The sequence below is a fragment of the Dromaius novaehollandiae genome, chromosome 1, assembly GCF_036370855.1.
Source record: "Dromaius novaehollandiae isolate bDroNov1 chromosome 1, bDroNov1.hap1, whole genome shotgun sequence".
Classification (NCBI taxonomy): Eukaryota; Metazoa; Chordata; class Aves; order Casuariiformes; family Dromaiidae; genus Dromaius; species Dromaius novaehollandiae.
Window position 1 is genome coordinate 134,496,800 of NC_088098.1, and position 23,336 is coordinate 134,520,135.

A 23,336-nucleotide genomic window follows, 5' to 3' on the forward strand; every position below is an offset into this window, starting at 1 on the left:
AACTATACATTTCTGTTTAAAACAATAATTCGTGTTCCTGAAACATGAACAGCTTAATCAGGACACCACCTTGAAAGGAGCAAAGGTGGGCAATTTTCCTCTCCGCTCTTGCCCTCCTGCCCTTTGGCATTTGCAGTTGGCAGATGTTTCTTGGGAGGGTGAGTGACACTCTGACCAGGAGGTGCTGGGCCCTGGCCCATGCCTGGGCAGCCATGTCAGGCGCACCCCACTGCTACACCTGCTGCTGTTTGTCTCCCTCTGCTGCAACAGCTGCGCCCGGCCCTAAGGGCTATTTCTGTGCCATCTGCCCCCGCGGCTTCTTCCCTAACATACTATACTTTCAGCAGTCAGACCCGCCTTGTTTTCACACTTGAAATGTGTGGTCTTTAATTTATAGATCAATTTTAATTAAAGCCTAAAAATTAAAACACTGAGTTGGTTTCACCTGGGGTTATGAGCTTCTCGGCACCCGTATGTCTGCTTTTTTTAACTGTCTACAGTTGCGGTGGTTTATGATGATAACATTGTTCTGGAGAACCAAGTAATACTTTTTTTCTAGATTTTTACTTGGGGTAAACATGGAAAACTAGAAACTGGAAATAAATTGCATGAACGTTTTTGTTGTAGAGATTAATCTTACAGAATGGTATGGAAATGCAGTCAAATTCTACCATTTGATGTTTATTGCCCATTTTTATAAATTTGCCACAAAGCTTGTAAGTCTTTGTTTACTTAGAAAGCTATGAATGCAAATGGCATATAGCGATGTGATGAAAGAAAACTTTTTATCCCAGTGCTAATTTCCTTGGGATTGCTGTCAGGATAAAAGCATAGAAGTTTGTAGTGTTTCTTTATTTTTTATTTTTATTTTTTAACAAAACCTCCAGAAGGATAGGTAGGATATTTGATGTAGACTAATTTTTATTCTTTTCCAGAACTCAGTTCTTTTAATGGAGAATAGAAAGCCAGCAAGAGCCCATAAACCAGACCACATTTACACATGTTGCGAAGGGTTTAGCTGATTACCTCCTGTTACCACTAACAGGGAGAGTAATTTGAGTCTAAGGATGGAATAGTGTGAATACTTAGATGAGTATAACTTGATAGGGTCAAACCAGGATGGCATTTACAAGGGCAAATCATGTTATTCTAGCCTGTTAGACAACTTGTTAAAAGAAAAAAAAAAAGATTTTGGAGTGAAAGTTGACCTAAATATCGTAACTGATATGAATTTTTAGAAGGCTTGTGGTGGCTCCTGTAAAATATTGTTAGAGAAATAAACAGCCCTTCAAGAGAGGGTAGAGCGATAAATTAAAACTTCATGAGCCAAAACAATTCACAGTGGATTAATGTCTTTTAGTATGTGGAGAGGTTGGCAGTTGAGGACAGTTTATGGGGTAGTGTTACTGGAAAGATTTATGATAAGTCTGTTAGATTTCTGATTTATTAATGAAGAGAAGAGTGGGTTGGTGAAATCTGGTGGGTAAATGAGTTATTGGTAATGATGGATGACTGAGTGGAGTGTCCAGTGTATTCAGACCACTGATGAACTGGGCGGTGTGAGTCCATATAATATTTAACTGTGTTTGTGTTATGCATGTTGCCCTAGCGTCACATACTCTATGGGGAGGACAGCCTCAGCTTTGACTGGAAGGTTCATCCTTCCAGTCAAAATTGATATGAGTAAATCTAGCCATTTGTTTTCTTTTCAGTAATCCAAATTCACAGTTGAGCTAATTACTGTGGAGTTATGTGACAGATATGCCAGGGCTTAGGAGCCTTTGGAGAATATGGAAGTTAAATGGCTTTTGTAATAGCTCTGGTGTATGACCGGTTTGCTTGCTGGGTCACTCTTTATTCCTTTGTTACCCTAATGCAACTCCAGGATGCTTAGAGCTCCTGCAGAGGAAAGGGGGAGAAGCAGCAGTCAGCTCCAAGTTGCCTAACCCTGTTTCAAGCTTCTGCTAAGCCCTGATAGTGAATCACGGGATGGGTGCTATGGCACTCTCCTGGCTTTTTGCAGTAGTGACAGCAAGCTGGATAATGGCTGCCTCTTTCTCAGCACTTGCTGTCCTATAGCCAGTTATAAACTACTCCCTCTGTCAGTCTTTCAGTACGTGCAAAAGCACTGGAGAGAGTGCACTGGTTATAAAAGCAAAGCATATTAAAGCTGGGTGGCAAGCAGCTTTCCATTTTGCGACACCTTTTTTAAGGCTTTCTGTATTGGTTCCTTTCTCAAGGGGAAAAAAAAAAACCTTTAGGAAGAGGGCAGGGAAGAAAATGGGGCCCTTCTGTGTACATTTACCCCCAGAAAACAAACCACAAGTGAAGAACAACAAAATCACCAGTTCAATCAACAAATGTGAAACAATTTGCAGCAGGGAATTGGGGGATCCAGGTTGAAAACTTGTGTGCCGTTTAGGTCCCTCATTCCAGATCAATGTGTTAAACACTGCTTATTTTGGAAAAGGTATTTTTCTATTAATTCTCCATGAAATTTTCCACTTCAGAAAGTTGTGGCATCAGTGGACACCAAAAAAGTTTTGGTGTCAATGGTGTCTTTAACCACAAAATCCCACACCTTTAAAAACATTTATAAAAAATTTTATTCAACTTTACCAAGAAAGTTGCAATTGCTTGAGCAAGGCAGAGCTGATGTATATAACACTGTGCATAACATTCTTTCAGTTTCATATATAAAAAGTTATTTTTATGTAAACGTTAGCCCTTGGCTTGATTTCACTAGCATGTTATGCTGAGTTGTGACTTGACATTTAAAACTCTTGATGGTAATAAAGCACTGATTACAGCTTTGCAATTTGTATTGACATGGGCAAGTCCTGTTCAGCAACATGACTGCTGATTGTAGTTATAGTGGCAGCTATTACCACTGTTGTTCTTAGCTTTGCTTCTTTCCACAATCCCTTACAAAAAACGTTGGAAAACTACCCTTCAGAATATATCATATAAGATGAACCATTCCCTTTTCCTCCTCACTTCTTTTGTTTTCTTTTTCCCTATTTTTAGTGATGCCTTTACTTTACTTTCCACACATATTTCATCCAGCTTTTCCTATTTACATCTCTTTGCCATGGGTAACTCTTCTTCATTTCATGAGGGTAAGGCTTCTTTTTCTGTTTCTTTTCTGTCCTGTCTTTACTTTCTTTGACAATGAATACCTAAATATTTTATAGACAACCTAATGTGTACTTAGCTATTACAGACTTTTTAAATTAAAAGTTGCAGCTGAGTGTATTGTAACAGACAATCTTGCACGATAGCATTGACATGGAATATAATCATTATAGTTTCTGTTATTTTACCATGAAAAATTTTAGTGATGTATGTGCAGTATACAATCTGTATGTGCTGCTTATCAATGCTGTGTTTGTTAATGCGTTCTTACAGTCAGATGATGCCATCACAAAGTTTAATGTGTATATTTTGTTGTGATGTCTGTACATGTAACAAAATAGAAGATATTCAGCAACATTCTAGGCTAGTTTTCTAGTCTGAAGTAGAAAAAAAACCCAGAAATTTGAAAAGCAGTCACTGATTCTCAATGGGACTTGCACTGCCATGTCATCCAACATTTGTCTCCAGTATTGCTGTGGTTAAATCACAGTAGTTTTATCTGTTTAAAGTCTCACATACAGACTCCTATTCTGGAATGACAGTGGCTTTTGGGGCTTAGTTTAAAATGCTTCCAAAGCAACATAAGCTACGCTCGAAGTGCTGCTCTACCCACAGAAAAGTAGTCCATATGGAGAAGTATATTGATGTAAACAGTTTAAATTCACATAACTTGACTTTCAGATTGTGTATTTGTTTTTAATTTCACAAAAAAAATATTTCTGAGGGCTAGTGATATGACAAGAAAACAACTAGTGCATTTAATAGCTTATTGGATCAAGCACTAATGCTCCCAGAAAATTACTGAATTATTCCAATTAATTAGGGGTATTGAGTTCTTTCTGCAATGTAAGTGAAGATTAATCCTAATTCTTTTAACTATGCGCACACTGTGGAATACTGCAGTCCCAGTAAAGGCTTGCATATCCAAAATAGGAATGCTTTGAAAGAGCATTTAAAATCATATGGATTTAAGCTAAGTAATTTAAAGAATAAGCCAGGAACAAATAAAAATAATTTGTGTGCTGTGGAAATGCTCAGTTAATCCACACAAGAAACAGTCTCTTTGTGCTTTGCAAAAAGACTGAGTGAGCTGCACAGGCACTTCCCATACAGAGCCAAGTGGACACAGCTCTCCAGTATTTTTCCTGGCTCTTTATGCATTTTGCATATTAGTTATGAAAGCAGTTAATAATCTTCAGCAGTGCTAACAAAAGACACATATGCGTTTGTTGATTCCTGCTGAAACATAGTGTTGGCATGCATTTTTTTTAAGAGATTCCCTGAAAATTAGTTAATTTGAGCACATTTTTCAGAGTTTCCTCAGACTTAAATCTTCAGAGCCCTTCCTGATGGCTCACGGAGTACTGGCTGGACCCATACTGTTAGCCGTACCCTTTTTCTTTCTCTCCCCCCAACCCTGGTGCGAAGTGGCTGGAAGAGTAATTAAAAATACTCTTCTTTTAAAAAAAATCTAAGAAAAAAACAAAATAAGCTGTATATTGTGTTTCCTTGAGCTGTATCTGTAGTTGTTCCAGAGCTATTATAAGCTCATATTTGTTAGCAGAGGATCTTTGCAGCTCTGAATGGAAGAAAAAGTGATCTAATAAGATTTGGCCCACACTAGGGAAAAAGTCTGAGACTCTTTCCAGTAAAAAGTTGTAGAATGGAGCATTTTTGTATTTAAATTGCAAGCCATTATACTGTAAGACATTATAATTATTTTGCCTGAAGACATAAAGTAAAACTTGGAGAAGGCAAAATACCAGTGAATGTAAGGGGTCGAGGACAGAGTGTGAATTATATAATGAAGACAGAAATCTGCCTAAAACTGTTATTTCCTTCTGTGCTACTGTTCATATTCATTTTAACATAGCAAAGCAAAGGAGCAGAATTACACAAGTGTGTTAAGTTGTAATATTTATGTCAACGAATTAAAATTACCCATAAACACAGATGTGAATTGTAAATATTGTAATCAGGGATATGGTAATAGTCCATAAAATGGTCTAATTGGGTCTCTTGCACTGGAGGGTCCTGAAAAAGGCAGTAAAACAGAAATTTAAACCATTCTCTACATGTGTCAAATTGAGGTGCCTGAAAACAGCATATCCATTTCTTCTAGCTCAGTTTTCTTGACCTTTCAGTTCTTCCTTGGCATCTTCTGAATTGTTAAAAATAAAATCCTTGTGAGGACACCGGCAAGCGGTTAGCAAAGCTCATTACAGCAACTTTCTACATTCAGCTCTTCAGCTGACAAAACTCAGAGTTAAAATGTGAGAAGATAATTGTATACTGTAGGAAAGGTACAGTAGCTGTTGCAGACAGCCAGATGGGCAAGCTTCCTTCAGCCAGAGCAAGGAGCCAGGTGGGCAGGCCTCCCAGGTACATTGCAGTAAAACTCTAAAAATTCTCCTGCTAAAACCCAAATCTTAAAATAGAGTCTGCAATTAATAATGGATGAGATTCTGCTCCTCTGACTCTGCTAAGAGTATAGCTGTATTCCTTGAAGGGTAAAGGGCTGCTCAGCATGGGGAAAGTGGCACAGTCTGGGCACTTGAAGTACTTAAAATAATTGTGGTCTTCTGAAAGTTCCCAATAGTATGCAGATTCTTGAGTGAGTTAGTGTTTCTTAATTACTGCTGTGTATTGGATGGACATTAATTAGTGCAGATGATTTCATTTGCAGTATCTCTGTCTCATCTGTTGCATGCAAAGTTTTCAGGCATAATATATTTAAAGACAGTATACCATTTCACTAGCCTGTTGTCAGTCTTTTAAATGCATTGAGTATGATGATGAAATGAAATCTACCCCTGTGGCTTTTATGACATTATCTTCCTTAAATGAATTGAGTGCTGCCTTTGCCTCATTTATTCCAGCTCTGCTGTATTTCTCTTCTATGAAGTCTAGCCATTAACATTCTGAATATATTGGTTCTGGTATTATCAATCACTTTCCATTTCAGTTTACTCAAGGTGAAATCTCTCTGCTAATGCAAAAAGCTTTCCATCTTCATCATGTATAAATGACTTTGTCCAAAGAGTAAAAACCCTAACTTGAAGATAAAATTAAAGCCTAGCCATGTTTTTTGCCAAAATAATAAAGGCGAGTGAAGGGAGGAGGAGGAAGCAGAACCTTTTAACTTTTTGGTTTAGGGTGTTCTTTTGGAGGGATAGAAGGTTGTTTTACAAGTAGGAATAACTCTTATGAGCTCTGAACTTTTTCTCCAGATAATTGTTTATTTTTCTAAATCTGGATATTTTTTAAAACACCATCATCATGTTTTAAATACTTATGTCTCCAAATGAACATAGCAATGGAGAATAATATCCTATTCTTAACTGTCATGGAGACATGCCAGGGAATAATTCTTGCACAGCTAACATTTTTCGTTTTCATTAACTGTATTTGCTCAGTAAGCCAGATATTTACTCATATATTAGAATTGCGCCCATGTCTTTCTCCCCATCTCATGAATTAGCTCAAGAATTACCAGCTTGATCAGCAAGACAGTGATAATGATGAATGCATCTATTTATTTGTAGAACAAGTATCACTTAATTTTTAATTAGGAGATGTCACTGCTATTTGAAGGGTGACTTCTATATGTTCAGTAGAATGTCCTTTACTGATTTTTATTAACAGTAGAGAAAGCTGGTCCACTGGATGATAATGCTGCCTGACTGGCAATTAATATGACTTTGAATACAGTAGATGGGACTTTATTTTTAATGGCCTCTCCTAGGGCCCAGCCCAGGAAGGCTGTACATTTTGCCTAGTACCTAGATTTAAGCTCCCAATTTCTGATAGCTACAAAAATACACATCAAAGTCAAATGCCTGCATTTAATGACCTCAATGAATATAATGTAGAATATAACACCCATATAGCCTTACTTTCCATTAACAAAAAATAGTCAGTAAAATAACCAGTATAAGTGAATTCATTACTGAATCTACAGCATAGAGGATAGTAAGGCAGAGGTCTCTTGCATGATTGTGTTCCTCATTTTTCTTTACCAGTTTACTAGATGGGATTTTCTTGAATGAATACTTCATAGGTCATGACTGTGGAAGGTGGTGGTAATCTTGGATGCAGAGATGATTGGGAGAGAAACACGCATCTAAATAAGGAGAACAAAAAAAGGGGGATAAAGGGCATATGGAAGTACTGGAAATGGATTTTCTATTTTAGCATTGTACCAAGTTTCATCCCTTACACTTAAATAGAATTTCATTTGTAGTATCAGCTGAGTGGCTGTGATTTCACTAGTTTGGCAGCAGGTTTTACCTGTGGACCTTTTCCAACCTCTGCTCTGCTCTTTTTTAAATTCAATGCAGGTATAGACTGCCTTAGTTTATTTTTTTGGCTATCAGAAATGCGTTCAGAAGTGGAAAAACTGGACTATTGCTAAATTTCTTCCCATTATTTTTGATAAGAGAAGCTTTGTGCAGAAATGTTCATGTTTCAAGGTATTAATAAAATGTGTGAAGCAGATTTTATTTGCAAATGCTCGTGGGTCTCATGGACACAAATTCATACCCTCTTTTGCTTTCGATCAATACATTTTTATAATTGGAACACAAATATTTTATTATTCTGATCAAACAGAACTCTAGGTAACGATTAGTTTATTTAAGCCAAAGGAACACACACAATTAATGACTGCGCTATTTTTTTCATTGGTTGTGCTCCATTTTAGTGCAGTTACTTACCTTTTGCAAGAACAGAGGAAGGAACAGTGGAGCTTACGATGGCAGTGGCAAAAGAGAGAGGGAGCAGGCATGTAAGGGAGCATTCTTAGGCTTAAGGATAACTCCAGCCAATTTACTGTCCCCCGAAGAAGTAGTCTCCTCTTGGCCTCACTTTTAGCTGTTTATATCAGTTCTTTGAGACTTCTTTCAACACAAGTGTTGGTGTGGCCAGGCACACGCTGGTGGAAAATAAGCTGGATTTAAATTAATTCGGAGAAAACAAATAGTGAAAATTAGCGAAAATAAGCTGAATTTAAACTAATGCGGAAAAAAACCCAATTAGGTTGGAAAGAGTGGCTGGGGACAGAGGGAGAGATTGCTTCAGCCAGCATTTTTACTGATGTACACAAGCTTTATGTGTTTATACAACCGAGTGCATATTTTTTGATGGCAATATTTTCTTGCTGTGCAACTTAACAAAGTAACATAGAGTGATGAAAGCAAAGATAATTTATTAAAATATGTCATTGATTTGCTGTGTGATCTTAAGCAAGTCATTTAGCTATCTCATGCCTCAGCTTCAAACTGAGTGTTACTGGAAAGCAGCCTCTCCCATGTGAGCTAAATTTTTTCCAGAAGATAAATTTTTATTTCCATATCTTTTCTCCCCAAATGCTGAAATTCTGTAGGACTCTAGATAGGTTTTGTATAATCCATTGATGTCAGCTCATTCTTACTTTAAAAGCACTGTAGGCTCACCTGATCTGTGGATATATTTGAAGCTTTGGATTGTCAGATCGTCAATGACAGACTTTACGGCATACCTTAGGATGCAGGCTGCAATGGTCAATAAAAAAGCAAAGGGAGAAATACCTGGTAGAGGACAGTGGGGTCACTGGTTATATATAGGAAGAGTTACTCCAAAAATAGAGTCATGTTTGGAGGTGAATAACCTTAGACTATTTTAGGGCTACTGAAAGAAGTCTCTCTCTCTTCCCCCCCCCCCCCCCCCCCCCACCGGAGATGAAAGAATATTACTAAATAAAGAATGTCTGGTCCCTTTTAACTCTTAGCAGGCAAATCATGAGTACTTGGAATCAGTTTGCGCGTCCTTCAGTGTGCATAGTTTATTGACCCATGAACAGGTTTTTCCATTGGATAATGTTGTGTGAGGGTTGTAATATGGCAACAAATCTTCAGAGATTCGTTGTTTTTTAACAGCTATGAATATTAGGTGCCCAGTATGTATAACTATTAACGGCTGTTTTTTCATACGTGTTGTGCAATAAAAAATAGCCTCTGAATAATAAGTAGACTTTCAGCATTTGATTCGTGTCTGAAAGCAGTTTTACAGAACTTTGGATCTGTCGGGTCTTTAGTGTCTCTTGTATGTTTTCTGTGTAATTTCCGCTTAACATACGCAGTGGATTATTTTGAAATTGAGGTAGCTGAAATTGATATAACCCATAAAAGTAGATGAATGGTGTTAAGCCATTTGATTCAGGCATGTATTCACAAGCTGCATTATTCCTTCACCCATCACATCACTCTTTCATGTAAACATGCTACCATGTGGCTGGATTCAGTAAACTAACACTCCCCCAGTGTATCCCACTAACCACAAAGGCAGTCAAGACTTTATTCCGGTAGACTTGCTTTTCCTGGGATCTCCTTCAGTTTCAAGAGTTTTGTGGTGTTTTACTTATCTTAAGCTCTGGGCTGTCGACGATACTCCTCTCTACAGTTTCGTGATCCCTCCCAGCCCAATCATTCTGTTTCTGTGATCCCCTAAGCAATGGTGTGGGCTGTGGCAAGTGTAGCGCTGGCATTACAGTTCTTGAGGCAATGCATGCGCTGTCTTCAGTCTCCAAATATTCAGTAGAAAAATCTACGAATCTAATAGCAAGAAGGAACTTTTGAAATTGCATTTTCGATTTCATGCCGCAGGACCAGTGTTGTCATTTAGCTTTCACTGTACTGGGTGCAAACAAAACCAAAGGCCGCTCTAGCATTCCCCTCTGCTTTATTGTGCTTGAGATGGAAGGGTAAGTGTGCTTGGCAAGGGTGACTGGACTACAGCTGTCTTGACTTCCAGTTTTTTGTTAGTGACAGCATGGTGGCTAAATGTGTAAAATACTGTGACACAATGGGGAAAATGGGATTTGATTTCTTTGAAATTTAAAAAAGTTCTGATTCTTTCCCTTTGAGAACATCCATCAGAAAATCAAATCAATTCTATTTTATATTTTTAAGACCTGGAAGGTTTTGACTCTGTAATACCAATTGCTGAGAAGCTTAATCATCCAACTACAACTAGACCAAAAGCTACTGGCAGGAGACCACCCTCCCAGTCTCTCACATCTGTAAGTTAATTTTCCTTTTCTTTCAAAAAGATTTTATTCCCTGGTTTTTTTTTCCTTCTACTGTCTGTGTTCCTTAGTACTTTCACCTACATTTACACAGCCATTTCTTCACACATACAGGGAGGCAGAGAAATGCAGCTCAGGAAAATCAGTGTCAAAAATCTGCCAGTGTTTTGAATACTAACGTTTAAAACAGTCCTTTCCTTATAGGAGTTTTACCCCTTGTTTGGGTGCTGCCAGGTATTTCTTGCCAACCATGACCAAGGCCAGAAAAATCCTTCATAAAAATCTTTGGAATAAACCAATTTGTGCTAATATCAAGGATTTTGAAAGCATTTCCCAAAGGAAATTCCTTGTTTTCTCTAGGACACTTAACAGATTTTTAGGACAAATAGACCACTGTCAGCCTTCAACAGCCGTCATGCACCATCATGCATTTCTTCTTATTAAGCTCACTATTGTAAATGTAAGAGTGATTTAAATTTCACTCTCTAATATGCATCTTAAGCTGGCCTCATAAACCATTCTTTGGAAACCAATGCTCAGTTTTTCAGTGCCTTTTTCTTTTGGATTTGGGGTTTGCTTTCATGCTTTTTGCCTTCTGGGGTATCGGAATGAGAGCGACTACTCAAGGTTACCCATGTTCTTATTGCTGGAAAAAAACAAAGCGGAGGGAGGCTAAAAACATTGCTGTGAAAAGCTTTCAAAATTGGCTATGTCCATAAATACAGTAACCCAAAAGACGAGCTGAAAGGTTTTTCTTCCCCTGTAAAATCTATGGGGAAAGAGACAAAGGGTGGAAAAAACCTGCCCCTCATTTGCAGCCTTACAAAGTGGTGGTGTGTAAGGCAGCACTGTAGCGCCGGCAGCACGCGCAGGTAGCAGCGCAAGTCCTCTGAAGGAGCTGCGCACAGAGCTGCCCAGGCGGCCGACCTGACATCCCCGCAGTGCAGCGCATAGTCGCTAGCCAAATAGGGAGAGCTCTTCTTGTGGACAGGAATGTGCTTTCATGTTATAATATAATCAATGCAAAAGTGTACCTTGACATTGAATCCAGCTCTAAGTATTTCCCTTTCCGTGACTGCTTTGAATGCTTTCTAGCCTTGAAAACATGACTTAAAAAAACAAAGTGGGGTAGTGTCTTGATTGTAAGCTTTGTTACTCTTGAAAATGGTAACTTTAAAAAAAGTTATCAAATAAATGCTTTTCTTCTATGTTAAATTCTTATTCAATGAAAATATCTGCATTTCTTCCCCCTCTCGGTGTGTGTGTGTTTGTGTTTTGTCTACATAGTCCTCCCTTTCAAGCCCGGATTTCTTTGACTCGCCAAGTCCTGAAGACGAGAAGGAGGAACATGTTTCCATTACACAGAAAACTATTGAAGTGTCAAGGAAATCAAGAACGGTTACAATATCACAAGTAAGTTAATTGGAATGCCTTTTCTTAACCTTATGGCGTGCATTTTAATTTTTAAAATATTATTCAAATACTTATTTCTAAAATTTAATCCAATAGTCACCTTGGTAACTAGCCCTTTGAAGAAGCTTAAAAAATATTAAGATTTTTCCACGTTTGAAATGCAGGATTAAAGTGAATGGCACAGTTAAAATGTCTCCGTTACTATACTGTGAAAAAATCCTTCTAGTGTAAGTACATTTTATAGAATCAGAGACAGTAGGAAAGGAAATTTCAGAAGCAGCAGCCTTTTTTGCAGCTGTAAATTGAGTTTACAATAGGAGAGTCTGTGAGTAGAGAAAATTCATCTCTTTGGCCCACTCTAAGTATATGTGAATTTAAATTTGCAAGTATAAGCACCTTTTATACCGATATAACTCTGTCCATCTTACCGGCTTGTGCCATTCTTACTGTAAATTGATATAAAACTGTAAAACAATAAGATATTACAGGAAGTTTGTAGATCAGGCTCTAGAGGTTGGAGCTCTTTTTGTACGTGTTGATACTTTTCATAATACAGACATTATGTGCTTATAGTATAACAGTTATTTGAAAGATGAAGGCATGCACATCTGTGATCAAGTTACAAAGGTAATGTTTTGCTGTATAGCTCCCTCTTCTGGGAGCACTTGAATTAACGAATACTCTTGGGCCAACATTTGTAAATGATATGCTGGCATGACAACTGTATGTAGATGTGCCTGTAAAATGAGAATACTGCTGTCAGAAGGTAGCTGCAAATGGCCATTTAAGCTCTGAAATAAGGTGTTGAGTGTGGTTGACTCCAGTTGTGGTTTGCTTGCTTGCTTCAGGTTTGAAATTGGCCTAACATCTCTTTTCTGTCCAAAAGAAACATACGTTCTGTAAAGATTCAATAGCAATGTAAGGATTATTATCTATGAAAGGTCTGATTATAGGTGCACATTACTCACCTATGCACACACATACAAAATGTTAAAAGAATTAAATTATTAATGTCACAAAGTCAAGCATCGAAGCCACTGCAGTGATTTAATGCCATTTTTGTTTTTATGCTCTCACTGTTTTTCCACAGAAGCCTTGTTTATGCAGTGCTTGTCTGGGATGGGCTCTGTACTCAGTCCCACTCATGTAGTGGGAAAGATTGTTTTCTGCAGAACTCAGTGGATCCCTGTCTTCCCTCCCCACCACAATTTCTCCTGATTTTCATCAGACTACTAACTTTCTTTCAGTTCCTTTGTCCAGCTAATGCTACTGCCCTGGTCCTCAAATCTTCTCTCACAATATATCTCCTTCAGTTTCCATACCTCTTTTTCCTCAGTATCTTGCCTGGTTTGCCATTCAATTTCAGTGTCTCTTTCCCCAAGAGAAGTTGGAAGGTTGTCTGGTGTTTTTGTCTTACTCTGGGCCAAATCAGATTTTCAGATACTGCTGGTTGATATCATAAAATGTACATCTTAGCACTACCAAATAACAATGTAATAAATAAATAAGACTCACCTTAGTTGCTCTTATGATAACTGTACTTGTACACACTTATGTGTATGCAATAAAGTGACTAGTCATATATGTTAGGTGGACTTCAGATCTTCTATACCTTCTCTGATGTAGAGGGCATTGGATTGCAGTTCAGGAAGCCAGGCGTCCTTCTGAGCTAAGCTGCAGGTTTTCAGAGTGACTAGGTTAATACTGCCTTTGATAGTTGCAAGGGTTATCACACGCTTCAGTTAACATTGGACAGTACAGTGAAGTTACGTAATTCTTACATTTCTTATTAGTATATTATCACTCTGAAGTCATGGGGTTTATTTGTCTTTATAGGTCATACCAACAAGCAGACTTAAGGAATGTTTACGTCTTCTTGTAATTCTAAGGGGAAAGTGTAACACATTTCTTATTTTTAAAACAATAATGGGCGTCATAGAAGAATCCTTCAGTGGTTAGTTGGAAGCTGGAATCTGGACACTACTGCTTTGTGCTCTGAAAGACACATCCATGGGTGTTGGCATATTCTCGTGAACTTCTGGGAGAGACACTGAGTATCTGTCATTCAGAGCTCATTTCACTGTTGTGCCCACGATCTCGGAAACACTTTTTCCTGGTTGGTTGTAACAACTGTGGAAACTCCTGCTGAAACTGTCTGATCTTATGGGTCTGGATTGGACCCCCTGTGATACATATGTACAAAGATAATTTGACTGACTGTTGCCTCTATCATACTTTGGCCAATACTGTCTATGTTTGCTTTTGGACTTTCAACGTTACTACAGAGCAGTAAAGTGCTTAGTATTTGTTAGAGGTCAGCTTTTCATAAAACTTTCTCCACATGTTAAAAGTGAGTCTTTTTGTTACAGGTATCTGAAAATAAAACTTCCTTGCCTCCAAAACCAGGAGGTTTGGCTAGTGGCAGTAATGTACAAGCATCGCTATCGCCTTCACCATCACCTGGATTTCATTCAATTGCTATGGGAACAACAGGCCACAGGTCAAATTCCCCATCCCTGTTTGGTACTGAAGGAAAGCCAAAGACTGAACCCTTGAGCCAAGGTCAGACTGCCCTGGAGGAGCTGAGAACACAAGTTAGGGAGCTAAGAACCATTGTTGAAACAATGAAAGACCAGCAAAAGTAAGTACTGTAAATCACAACTTTAGGTGGGATGTATTTGTTAAATTTGTGGTGTCAGAGTACATCCTAGGTTGGTTTCTTCTTGCATCTTCGTATATGTTATTCTGCAAGGATTTTGCATTTGTGTTTGTGAATGATTTTCTTCTACTGTTCTGACAAAACACATTCAGAGGTGAGAACCTTTGGAAAAAAGTCTGGCATTATTAATCTGTAAGAGCTTTTTTATTCTGTTTTATGACATAACTTTTTCAAAAGCCCACAGACATCTACTTAAGTTTTAAACTGTAAGCAATGAATAAGGTTCTTCATAACTTTATATAGTTTAATCTGTCAATAACTATTTGGGCACTCATGTACAATGATCTTAATAAGGAGATGCATTTGTACTAGTTACTAACATTCTTAAATCGTTTGTTGTTAGACTGTTAGTGATTTGCCCAGAAAGCTTGTATTCCAAAAGAAGTGAATTGTCTCTAGGACAGTTGATAAACTTTGTGTTTATTACTCTGAATCTTATTATTTTAGGGTTTGGCATCTTTTCTTCAAGCTGCTGATTTCTCAGGAGAAACTGGGGCCGTCTCATAGTTTTTGCTATTCCTGAGAATATTTAATGTCTTGGAAATTGCACCTTCACTTATACTGTCTATTGTGTGTAGCCCAGGCAGGAAAAAGAAAAGGGAAAGCAAGATGCAGAGATTGTAGTGGAACAGGGGTGTAGGGGGAGATGAACAGAGTTTTGGAGAAGAGAGTGTGGGAGGGCCTGGTTCAGGCTGGAAGTATCCAGAAAGCCCTGCAGCTTTGCCTCTTCGGCTGACTCCTCCTCAGGTCCCACATCAGCAACCACGGCTGATGTCTTGTGGCACTTCTGGCACGGTCTGCTTCCACCTGCTGGGCTCTGTCTCAAGAGTCCAGTCAGTCAATGGGAATGTGAGAAAATGTCTGCTCCTGATAACTGTGCTCCTCTTCCTTGCAAAAGAGATGACAGCAAATTCATACTTAGGAGTCATTAAGTCTAATAAATGAAGTTGTAGGTTACATTGTATTGTAGGGATATGCAGCTTTAAAATGGCTTAAATACATGATAGTGTGGGCAGGATTTGTGCTACCAGTTCCTATAACCCACCGACAGCCAATCCATTTACATTTTGTATGGAAAAAGGTAACTGGGTACTGATATAACATTGATACTGCTAGCCAAGAACAGAGCCTGTGAATGCAGCGTTCTTAGGAAGAAACCAATTATTCATTACCAATGTTTGGGGGTTTTTTGTTCCTTTATAGATAGCATTACTTCTTTGTACATTATATAGTATACCAGAGCATACTTTGATGACTAGCTTGGGGAAAGAAGATAGCTAGTCAGGTGTGGAAAACATGTCTCTGAGAGGTGATCTTTCATTGTTTACTAGTTTAAACATTTGCATTCCAAATTTTTTTGCATTCTTTTAACAGAAAAGAAATTAAACAGTTGCTGTCTGAGTTGGATGAAGAAAAGAAGATCCGCCTACGATTGCAGGTACTTAAATTATGTTATGGAAATATTTAGCCTCAGCTGTAGGACATAAAACTCTGATAAGATACTTAGATTCCTGTGAATCAAAAACTATTAACATTTCTAGAAGTGAGCAGAAAGCACCCAAAGTACAACACCCTTTGTAGCATGGCCAGCCTGTGTCATATATTGCAGCACTGAGTTCTTACTGAAAAGCCTGTTAATTGTATAAAAATGTATCAGCACAAATAGGCAAATTCAAAAAAAGTGAACACAGTGTAGGTTCCCAAGTATGATACATTTTTAGTCTTAATTTTAATTGTCTCATTTTATCACAAGTGAAATCTTGCCTTTTAAAATGATCTGCTCTCTCCTAGTTTTTTACTTTGTGTTAACATACTTGGAATATGATTTCAGATAATAAGATTTTTGATGTCTGTTTTATGGACTGTACTCAGGTTGTCTTTAATGAAGCATTATAAACAATATAAAAGATGGAATTCTAAGTAAGAGCCCAGTTACTGCTACCGTAGTGTTGTATAGTACCTTAGCTTTAGAAGTTGTCATATCGATTTAGTAATTGGCCGGGTGAGGTAAGTGGAACTGGGCCTCTAGTGGGATCATTAGCAGTACTGCTTCAGTATGGACTGACTTTGAAACTGCTTTTCAGGATTTTGGAAAGTGATGTACTTCATAAGTGTTTTAGTATTGATTATGTATATTTTTATGGTACAGGTCAAATGTGCTTTTTTTGTACTACGGATAGAAAATCGAATTGTAATTTCTCTGGGCTGTTCTTGCTGAGTAAAGTGCTTTGGCAGAAATGGGGACCTTCAGTGAATGTTTGCTTGGCTGTTGAGTGTGCGTGCTCCAGTCCTGCAGAAAGGATTTTGCGTATGCATCTGCATAGAAGTATGGCTTCTAGTAACACACAATTCATGTTCAGCTAAAATTGAAACATATCCAGATAAAATTGAACAACATTTTTAATAGCAGTTTTTGCTTCAGTCTAACAGGCCAAACTATTCAGAGCTCTGGATTCTACCGCCAAGGATGGCTTTAAATCTTTATACAGAGATCTGCACTGATTGTTTAAGAATATAATGTTATAGCCGAATGCTGTTACTCTGGTTCAGATCTTGCTTATACCGGTAAATGTTCAGCTGCTAATTAAGTTGGCATAATCAGCTTTAAATGAATATGAGAGTTAAAACAGCCAAAAGTTGCATTAGTTTAACAGTGCTGATAGTCATAAACTCAGCTCAGTGCAGCTCTTGGTTCCTGTATTTAAGAGAACTGTCTAGAAATGGTGCAGTTAAGCACTGAGGGTGTTTGTGAGGGTATCTAATATCACTGCTTCAGGGTTTCCAGCCTCCATCAGAGGGGCCAAGTATACAGTTGGAGGTGATGATAGCTACATCCAGCTGCTTTTACCACACCACTGTACATCCATCAGGGTCCTTAGCATGCCTGGATGCTGACTTGAATGGTGTAAAGGTAGCATCCCTATAGCAAGAACTGTCCCTATAGCAAGAGGGACATTAGGTTTTGCTCCTCAGCTACTGATGTTCATTTTCAGTGGCTTCATTTAGTTGTACCAGGTATAACTGCAGCAGCCAGTGCAGGGACACAGTGCTCATTCTGGCTCTAATTCCTGGCAACAAGCCGTGTATGTTGTAAAAGTTGTAATTTAAAGAGTTTGAAAGGTCTTAAGGCACATTCCAATATCGATACTTGTCTAGATTTGAAGGGAGAAAGCCATGACTGGTCATCTTATGCAGCTGAGAAGGTCCCTTCAATTTGTGAAGCCTGTGGAAGTAAGAGTCATCTAAAACCTATACTCGACACTATGGATAAGATTTGCTTTTCAAGTGGTATCAACTGTGCCTCAGTTTGTTAAAACATCTAATTGCATCAAAAATAATCTTTTTCTTTTCAGATGGAAGTTAATGACATCAAGAAAGCTCTTCAATCAAAGTGAATACTTGATAGATGGAATGTTGCATTATTCATCATGACTGAGACTCAAGTTTATGCCCCAGCCAAAATAACTTTGTGCCAAATGATTTAAGAATTGCCTCAACGTCCCTTTATTTGAAGGATTAGCACAAGAGTTTTGATAGCACAACAAAAATACCAACGAGGAAAAAATTTCCACATGAAGCAGTGCTGTGTGGCACTAGTTGTGACTGAAATTGATCTTATTGTGCTAAAGGCTCTCTACTTCAAGATCATAGGTGAAATGAAAACTCAGGCAGTTTAGTCCATAGTGGTACTATTTTGATGATATTTTTCCATAAATAAAGTGTATTTCAGATTATCTGTTTACAAGCTTTATGATTTTGATTTTTGGTTTTTAATTGTCTTTTGTCACAGATTTTAAAATGTTTGTACTGCATATAGCCAGGAATGAATGTTAACGTTGGGGCTGGAGGGATTATTTTTGCTTCAAGATAGAACACCCTACTTTTTGTTACGGTTTTCAGTTCTGTTAAATATGCAATTTTATGTCCCCAAACCCCCTACAAGTAAGTTGTGTACAATAATGTATTTACAAGAAGAAAACAAACAAACAAAATATCTGGTCTTTGCAATGATTTGTGCCTTTTTTTGCCACACACTGACTGGAGCTGGTTGCAAACCAGATTTCAGTAATGTAGCTATCACAATGACTCCTGTCACTTATACCGGTAGAGGTCACTCTTTTAATGTACAGCTGCTCGAGCAGTATAATCAGATTTGTGTTCAGGTGGCATAACAAATGGCGCAGTTGAGAGCAGCTTTGTCCTTATCAGCTGTGGCTTTTTAGCTTTCCTGTTTTTAATAGGCCTCTCCAGTTTGAATGTTCATCTTCGCTTGATTTTCATTAGAAAAATGCCCGCCTCCGTCCCCAATTTTGCACAGAGTGAACAGAATATGCATTATTAAAGCAAAAATAAATAAAAGTAAATATAAAACATGAATAAAAAGTTGTATTATTTCATGCACAAAGTTCTCTTTATTGTGTGACATTGTTTCATTTGCTCTTTATGTGGTATCATTTGCTGCATTCTGTTGTAAGCTTTCTGCCATTGAAAAAGAGAATGATACATTTTATAGTCCTGCTTTTGTAGCAGGACTTTTCTTTTCCTAATTTTATTGAACCTGCTGCTTACTTTATCTGTTCTCTTGAAGTTTATCTGTTTGCTTTCATCCTTTCAAAATTACTTCTCCCTTTTTTCTGTTAGTGGTTTCATAAGTACTTTACTGGCAGCGGAGTAACTCTAACCTTGTCAGAAGTGTCTGTTGAGTTTATACAAAGTATTTAAATATGGATATTTTTGCACAGTTTGTGGAGTGAGTGAGTGAGTGATACTGGTGATACTTCAGTGATTAAAAACACACACACACAAAGGATCTATTTATCATCACAGAAGTGCTAGAATTGCCTCCATCCAGAAGATCCTGTGTCACAGCTAAGCATCCTGCCTGCCTGGAATTGGATGGGTCTCAGTTTTCAGTTGGCTGATCACATTCACAAATGGTTGGCAAAGTTCCCATAATCTTTTTCATATGGATAGATACATAAAATACCTACTCCACTGTACTCAAATACTGCTTTCTGGGTCTCAACTGGCAATGCAGGACCTTACAATTGGGATAATTTCCTCTACCCTAGCATGTGCTTCTATTGTAACGGAAGTATCCGACATTGAAAGATTCTGTAGTGAAACTTAAGAATTTTAATATAAGTCCCAATACATTGCTCAGTTTACTCAAACAGAAGCACTAATAAAATATTTTGTCAGTGAAATGCTTTTATTTAATGTTTCTAAATAACTGCATTAAAATATTTTTTATACCAAGAATGATAATCCCATCATAGTTTTCCAGCAATAAAGATTTCTAGACTTCTTCCATATCTTCTGTGAGGCTGCTGGCAGAGCTAGGAGAGCAGGAGGAAATAGGAGATAATAAGAATTCTGTTTGAGTTTTTTGTGATCTATTTACAGCAAGTTTCCAGAAATAAACAGCTCTGGCTTCCTAATTGCACCCCTGGAAGAAAATAAATTACTTTATCTGTGGTAAATAAAGTATTTAATCCTGAGTTGTACCTCAGAAATACAATGGGCATCTCATTTTTGCAAATGAAAGTGTGAATTTGGCATAGAGTTTCCCGATAGCAGATTACATCTATTTTTTTCCTCCTGTTGAGATGATAACTTGTCATTTTATAAATCCGCATTTAGAAGTGCAACATATCATGCTTTGTAAAAGACGATTAAATGAGATTTTGTGAAAATGCTTTGTTTTGAAAGTTAATTATTCTGAGAGAGAGTTCTTGGAAATACAAGTTTTTCTTCTTGCTGCATTTCATTATAATAATAGAAAGTATTTTACATAGCACATGGTTTTCCCTTTTTAAAGAAGATCAGTTATGCATTAAACTTGTGGATATAAACTGCTGCTTTTAAAATATTTGTTTTTATATTTAAAGAAAAATGCTGGTGAGCTACACAGTGATTTTGACATGAAAATGATGAAATTTTGTTGTTTAAAGAGTTGCGTAAAATGACTTTTCATTAATATGCACATGCTGGACTTGTAATGGATTTGTGTAATATTCTGACTTACGTTTTCATGTAGAAATCAGGTATGAAATGTCAGGCTCATGCCTTTGGATGATAATACTATTCAAATTCCTAATCTGGATAATTTGAAAAATTTTTAGTTTGGATAATTAAGAAAACAGTTTTATGTTCTTTTTATAGGCACTCATAGCTGGGTCTGTATGTTATAATTTAATTGATATACAATTTCATTCCTTAGTATTTTGTATGTTTTGCTTACACTAATAACTTTACAATAATAACTGCTTTATATAACCCAGTGAAAGAAAATCTGTATACCTCAAATGGTGAATTTATTCTAACCTAAAACTCCACTTACCACAGCTTGAGTAAATTCTGACGATTAAATCTAGTTAAATCTGTTACATTCATTTTGTTCTTTTTGCTGCTGGTGAGAAGTAATCAGAAAACCCTCAGACTGATACTTAAAAGAAATAATAGTCTTCAACAGTGAAAGGATCTAGTCTTTCTTAATGTGGGGTCATAGCACTTACCACTTCAAAAATAAGTATTATTTGATATTTGATTATTTGATTGATGATAACTATTCAAAGTGTGAATTAAGTTCTGTTAGTCAAGTTTTGTCTCGTTTGCGGTTTTTTTAATTTATGTTCCATTCATAAATGAGCAAAAGGGTTAGAGGAATGTACGCCAACAGGTCAACGGATTGAATATAGCTATATGCAGTATGTTCTCGTTTCTAGGCATATGATACTTAACTGCCCAGTAAATCTCATGAGCTGCTTTGTGTTTGAAATCTTCATGTAAGGTATGGCATATTCTGTGACAACAGGGATTAAAATTTGCACATGCATAAGAGAGGGGAAAGGGATCCATAAGAGGAAACCCTCGGATGTAGAACTTGGTGCAGAAATTCAAGCTGTTTTGCTCGTCTGCTTGTGGGGTTGAGCCCATGCATGAGATGGTGCCCTCTCCCCCCACCCAAGCAACCTGGGCACCAGGCTGCCTGGAGGCCGTGGTCTCACCAGCCTCTTAGCAGCCTCCTGCATGGCGCCCCTGTGCGTGGAGCTTGCTTGGGCACAGGAACACATCTGTGGGGCTTGCATGGTGTGAAAATGTCTAGTACTCCTGGAAAGTGCTTGGCCATGTCATGCGACGGTTGTAACGGTGCTGGCAACACTCTCGGTTGTAGCCTTGATGGCGTGCTCCAGTGCCCTTGGAGGAAGCGGCTCTGGTGGCCTGCCTCAGGAACCGGGGCTGCCATCGGAGGGCCTGCAGTGCGGAGGGCCTGCAAATAGCCCAGCACAGGAGCCCAGGAGAGGACGGAGGTAGGAGCGAGGCGCAGCTCTCCTGCCTGCGGTAAACGGCTGGGCAGTTGTCTGTGCTGCCGTGCCCAGAGGTGTGAGGTATCTGCGGCTCTTCTGGAGAGAGAGGCCTGGGGCTGGGAGAGGGACAGAGGCGCATTGAGGAGGGAATTGCAAGAGCTGGCTTAGAGTAAAGCTGCCTTTCACGCCAGTGGACTGTGGTTCAAAAGGCAGACAGGGATACAGTTTAGAAGTAGAAACAAACAACTGCGCTGCAACTTCAGCGTTGAGGAGACATTTTGGTCATGTAGGGTAGCAGTGCTGCTGGGAAACTGGTTCCTGTAGACACTGGTGTTTGACGGTGAAGGTGAGGGTGCTCCAAGCATCGACTTCACTTCAGAGTAATCCTTACATTAAGAAGAGCAAGAGGGGTTGGAGCAGAAATCACCATACAAAACAGCAGGATACCCATAGTTATTAACAGCCTTCAGCCAGAAACTGGATTTTGCTTGGCACCTTTGGCCATTCAGCTGACTCTTGAACTGGCCTAGGAATTAGCAGCTAATTATATATGCCTCTGCCTAGTCATTCCTGGGCTTCCTGCAGCAGCTTGCCTCTTTCTGTGCTCCAGCTGTTTCCCCCTTCACTCTCCCTGTTCTCTGCTTTTGGAAAATAACCAACTTCCTTAGATAGTGAGCCCTGAAGGTGAGGCGCTACTGGCACTTCCCAGCCTGGAACAGAGCAGCTAAAGAAGCACAAGGCTTTTTCTTTTTTAACTTCGGCAGGTGTGTGTAGCACCGTGTGCCTGCTGCCTGGGTGATGGCCAGGCCTCAGCACCCCCCAGCCCGATGGCGGCCAGCTGAGCCCAGCCGGGCAGACCAGAGCTCCCGACCTCCCATCCCTCCAAGCCAGTTATCAGCCAACCTGCGTTTTGGAGTGCAAATAGCTAAACTAATGAAATGGCTTAATGCTCTTGTGCATTTTTTTTAATTGTATTACAAATGTAACAGTATTTTTAAATGTGTTATACGCTACTGTAAGATGAGCCATTTATTTATAAGATGTAAGTTTATTTTGTTGAAACTGCTACCTTATAGTGCTATCTTAGTGTATTTTAGCAAGTCAATTAACTGTAATTCTAACCCGATCTGCAGGACCAAATCTTTTGCCATGAGAGTAGCTGTTGTAATGCACTGTAAAGGTTAAGATAAGGCGGCAATGCTTGAGTGATCTCTGTCAGCCCCCCAGATATGATTTACAGTAAGTGTGTTTTGAACTCTCTTCCTTTTTCATGGAAAAAATGCAATGGGAGCAGGTAGTTGATAAGCAGAGGGAAACTAATTGGCTTTTGTCAGTACAATCTTAAAAGTTGTAATGGGCTGTTTCTTTCAAATGACAACAAAGCAATTAGATAATGACCAAATTTCACCAACATCAGAACATTAAAGAAGCATCTGCTTTCAAGACTTTGGTAATACCATTTCACTTCAACATGCCCAAACTCTGCACTTTCAGCTATAGCCTCCTAAAAGAGAGGTCATGTTCTTCAATACAACCAGCTCTTCTCTGCAGGAATCATCCCTGCTGGTGAACTGCAAAAGGCCCCAGCAGACTGTTCCTCATGGCCTCACAGCGCAGCACGGGAGCAAAGAATTTGGGATTTTGTGAGGCCACTTCCAGGCTCCTCTTAGAGAAAGCACAAATTAAGCGGGGCAGC

General features: G+C 38.6%; 1 protein-coding gene across 5 annotated transcripts in view; it reads left to right on the top strand.

Annotated features, from left to right (window-relative positions):
* SH3KBP1 (SH3 domain containing kinase binding protein 1) overlaps positions 1 to 18,738 on the top strand; it is a 235,112-nt gene extending 216,374 nt beyond the window's left edge. For all 5 annotated transcript variants that reach the window (XM_026120727.2, XM_064499178.1, XM_064499185.1 and 2 more), the window contains 5 exons: positions 10,083 to 10,192; positions 11,486 to 11,611; positions 13,981 to 14,252; positions 15,705 to 15,768; positions 17,684 to 18,738. In XM_026120727.2, the coding sequence (XP_025976512.2) occupies positions 10,083 to 10,192; positions 11,486 to 11,611; positions 13,981 to 14,252; positions 15,705 to 15,768; positions 17,684 to 17,725 (614 nt within the window). In that variant the 3' untranslated portion in view covers positions 17,726 to 18,738. The remainder of the gene's footprint in view (positions 1 to 10,082; positions 10,193 to 11,485; positions 11,612 to 13,980; positions 14,253 to 15,704; positions 15,769 to 17,683) is intronic.
* Positions 18,739 to 23,336: the final 4,598 nt, after the last annotated feature.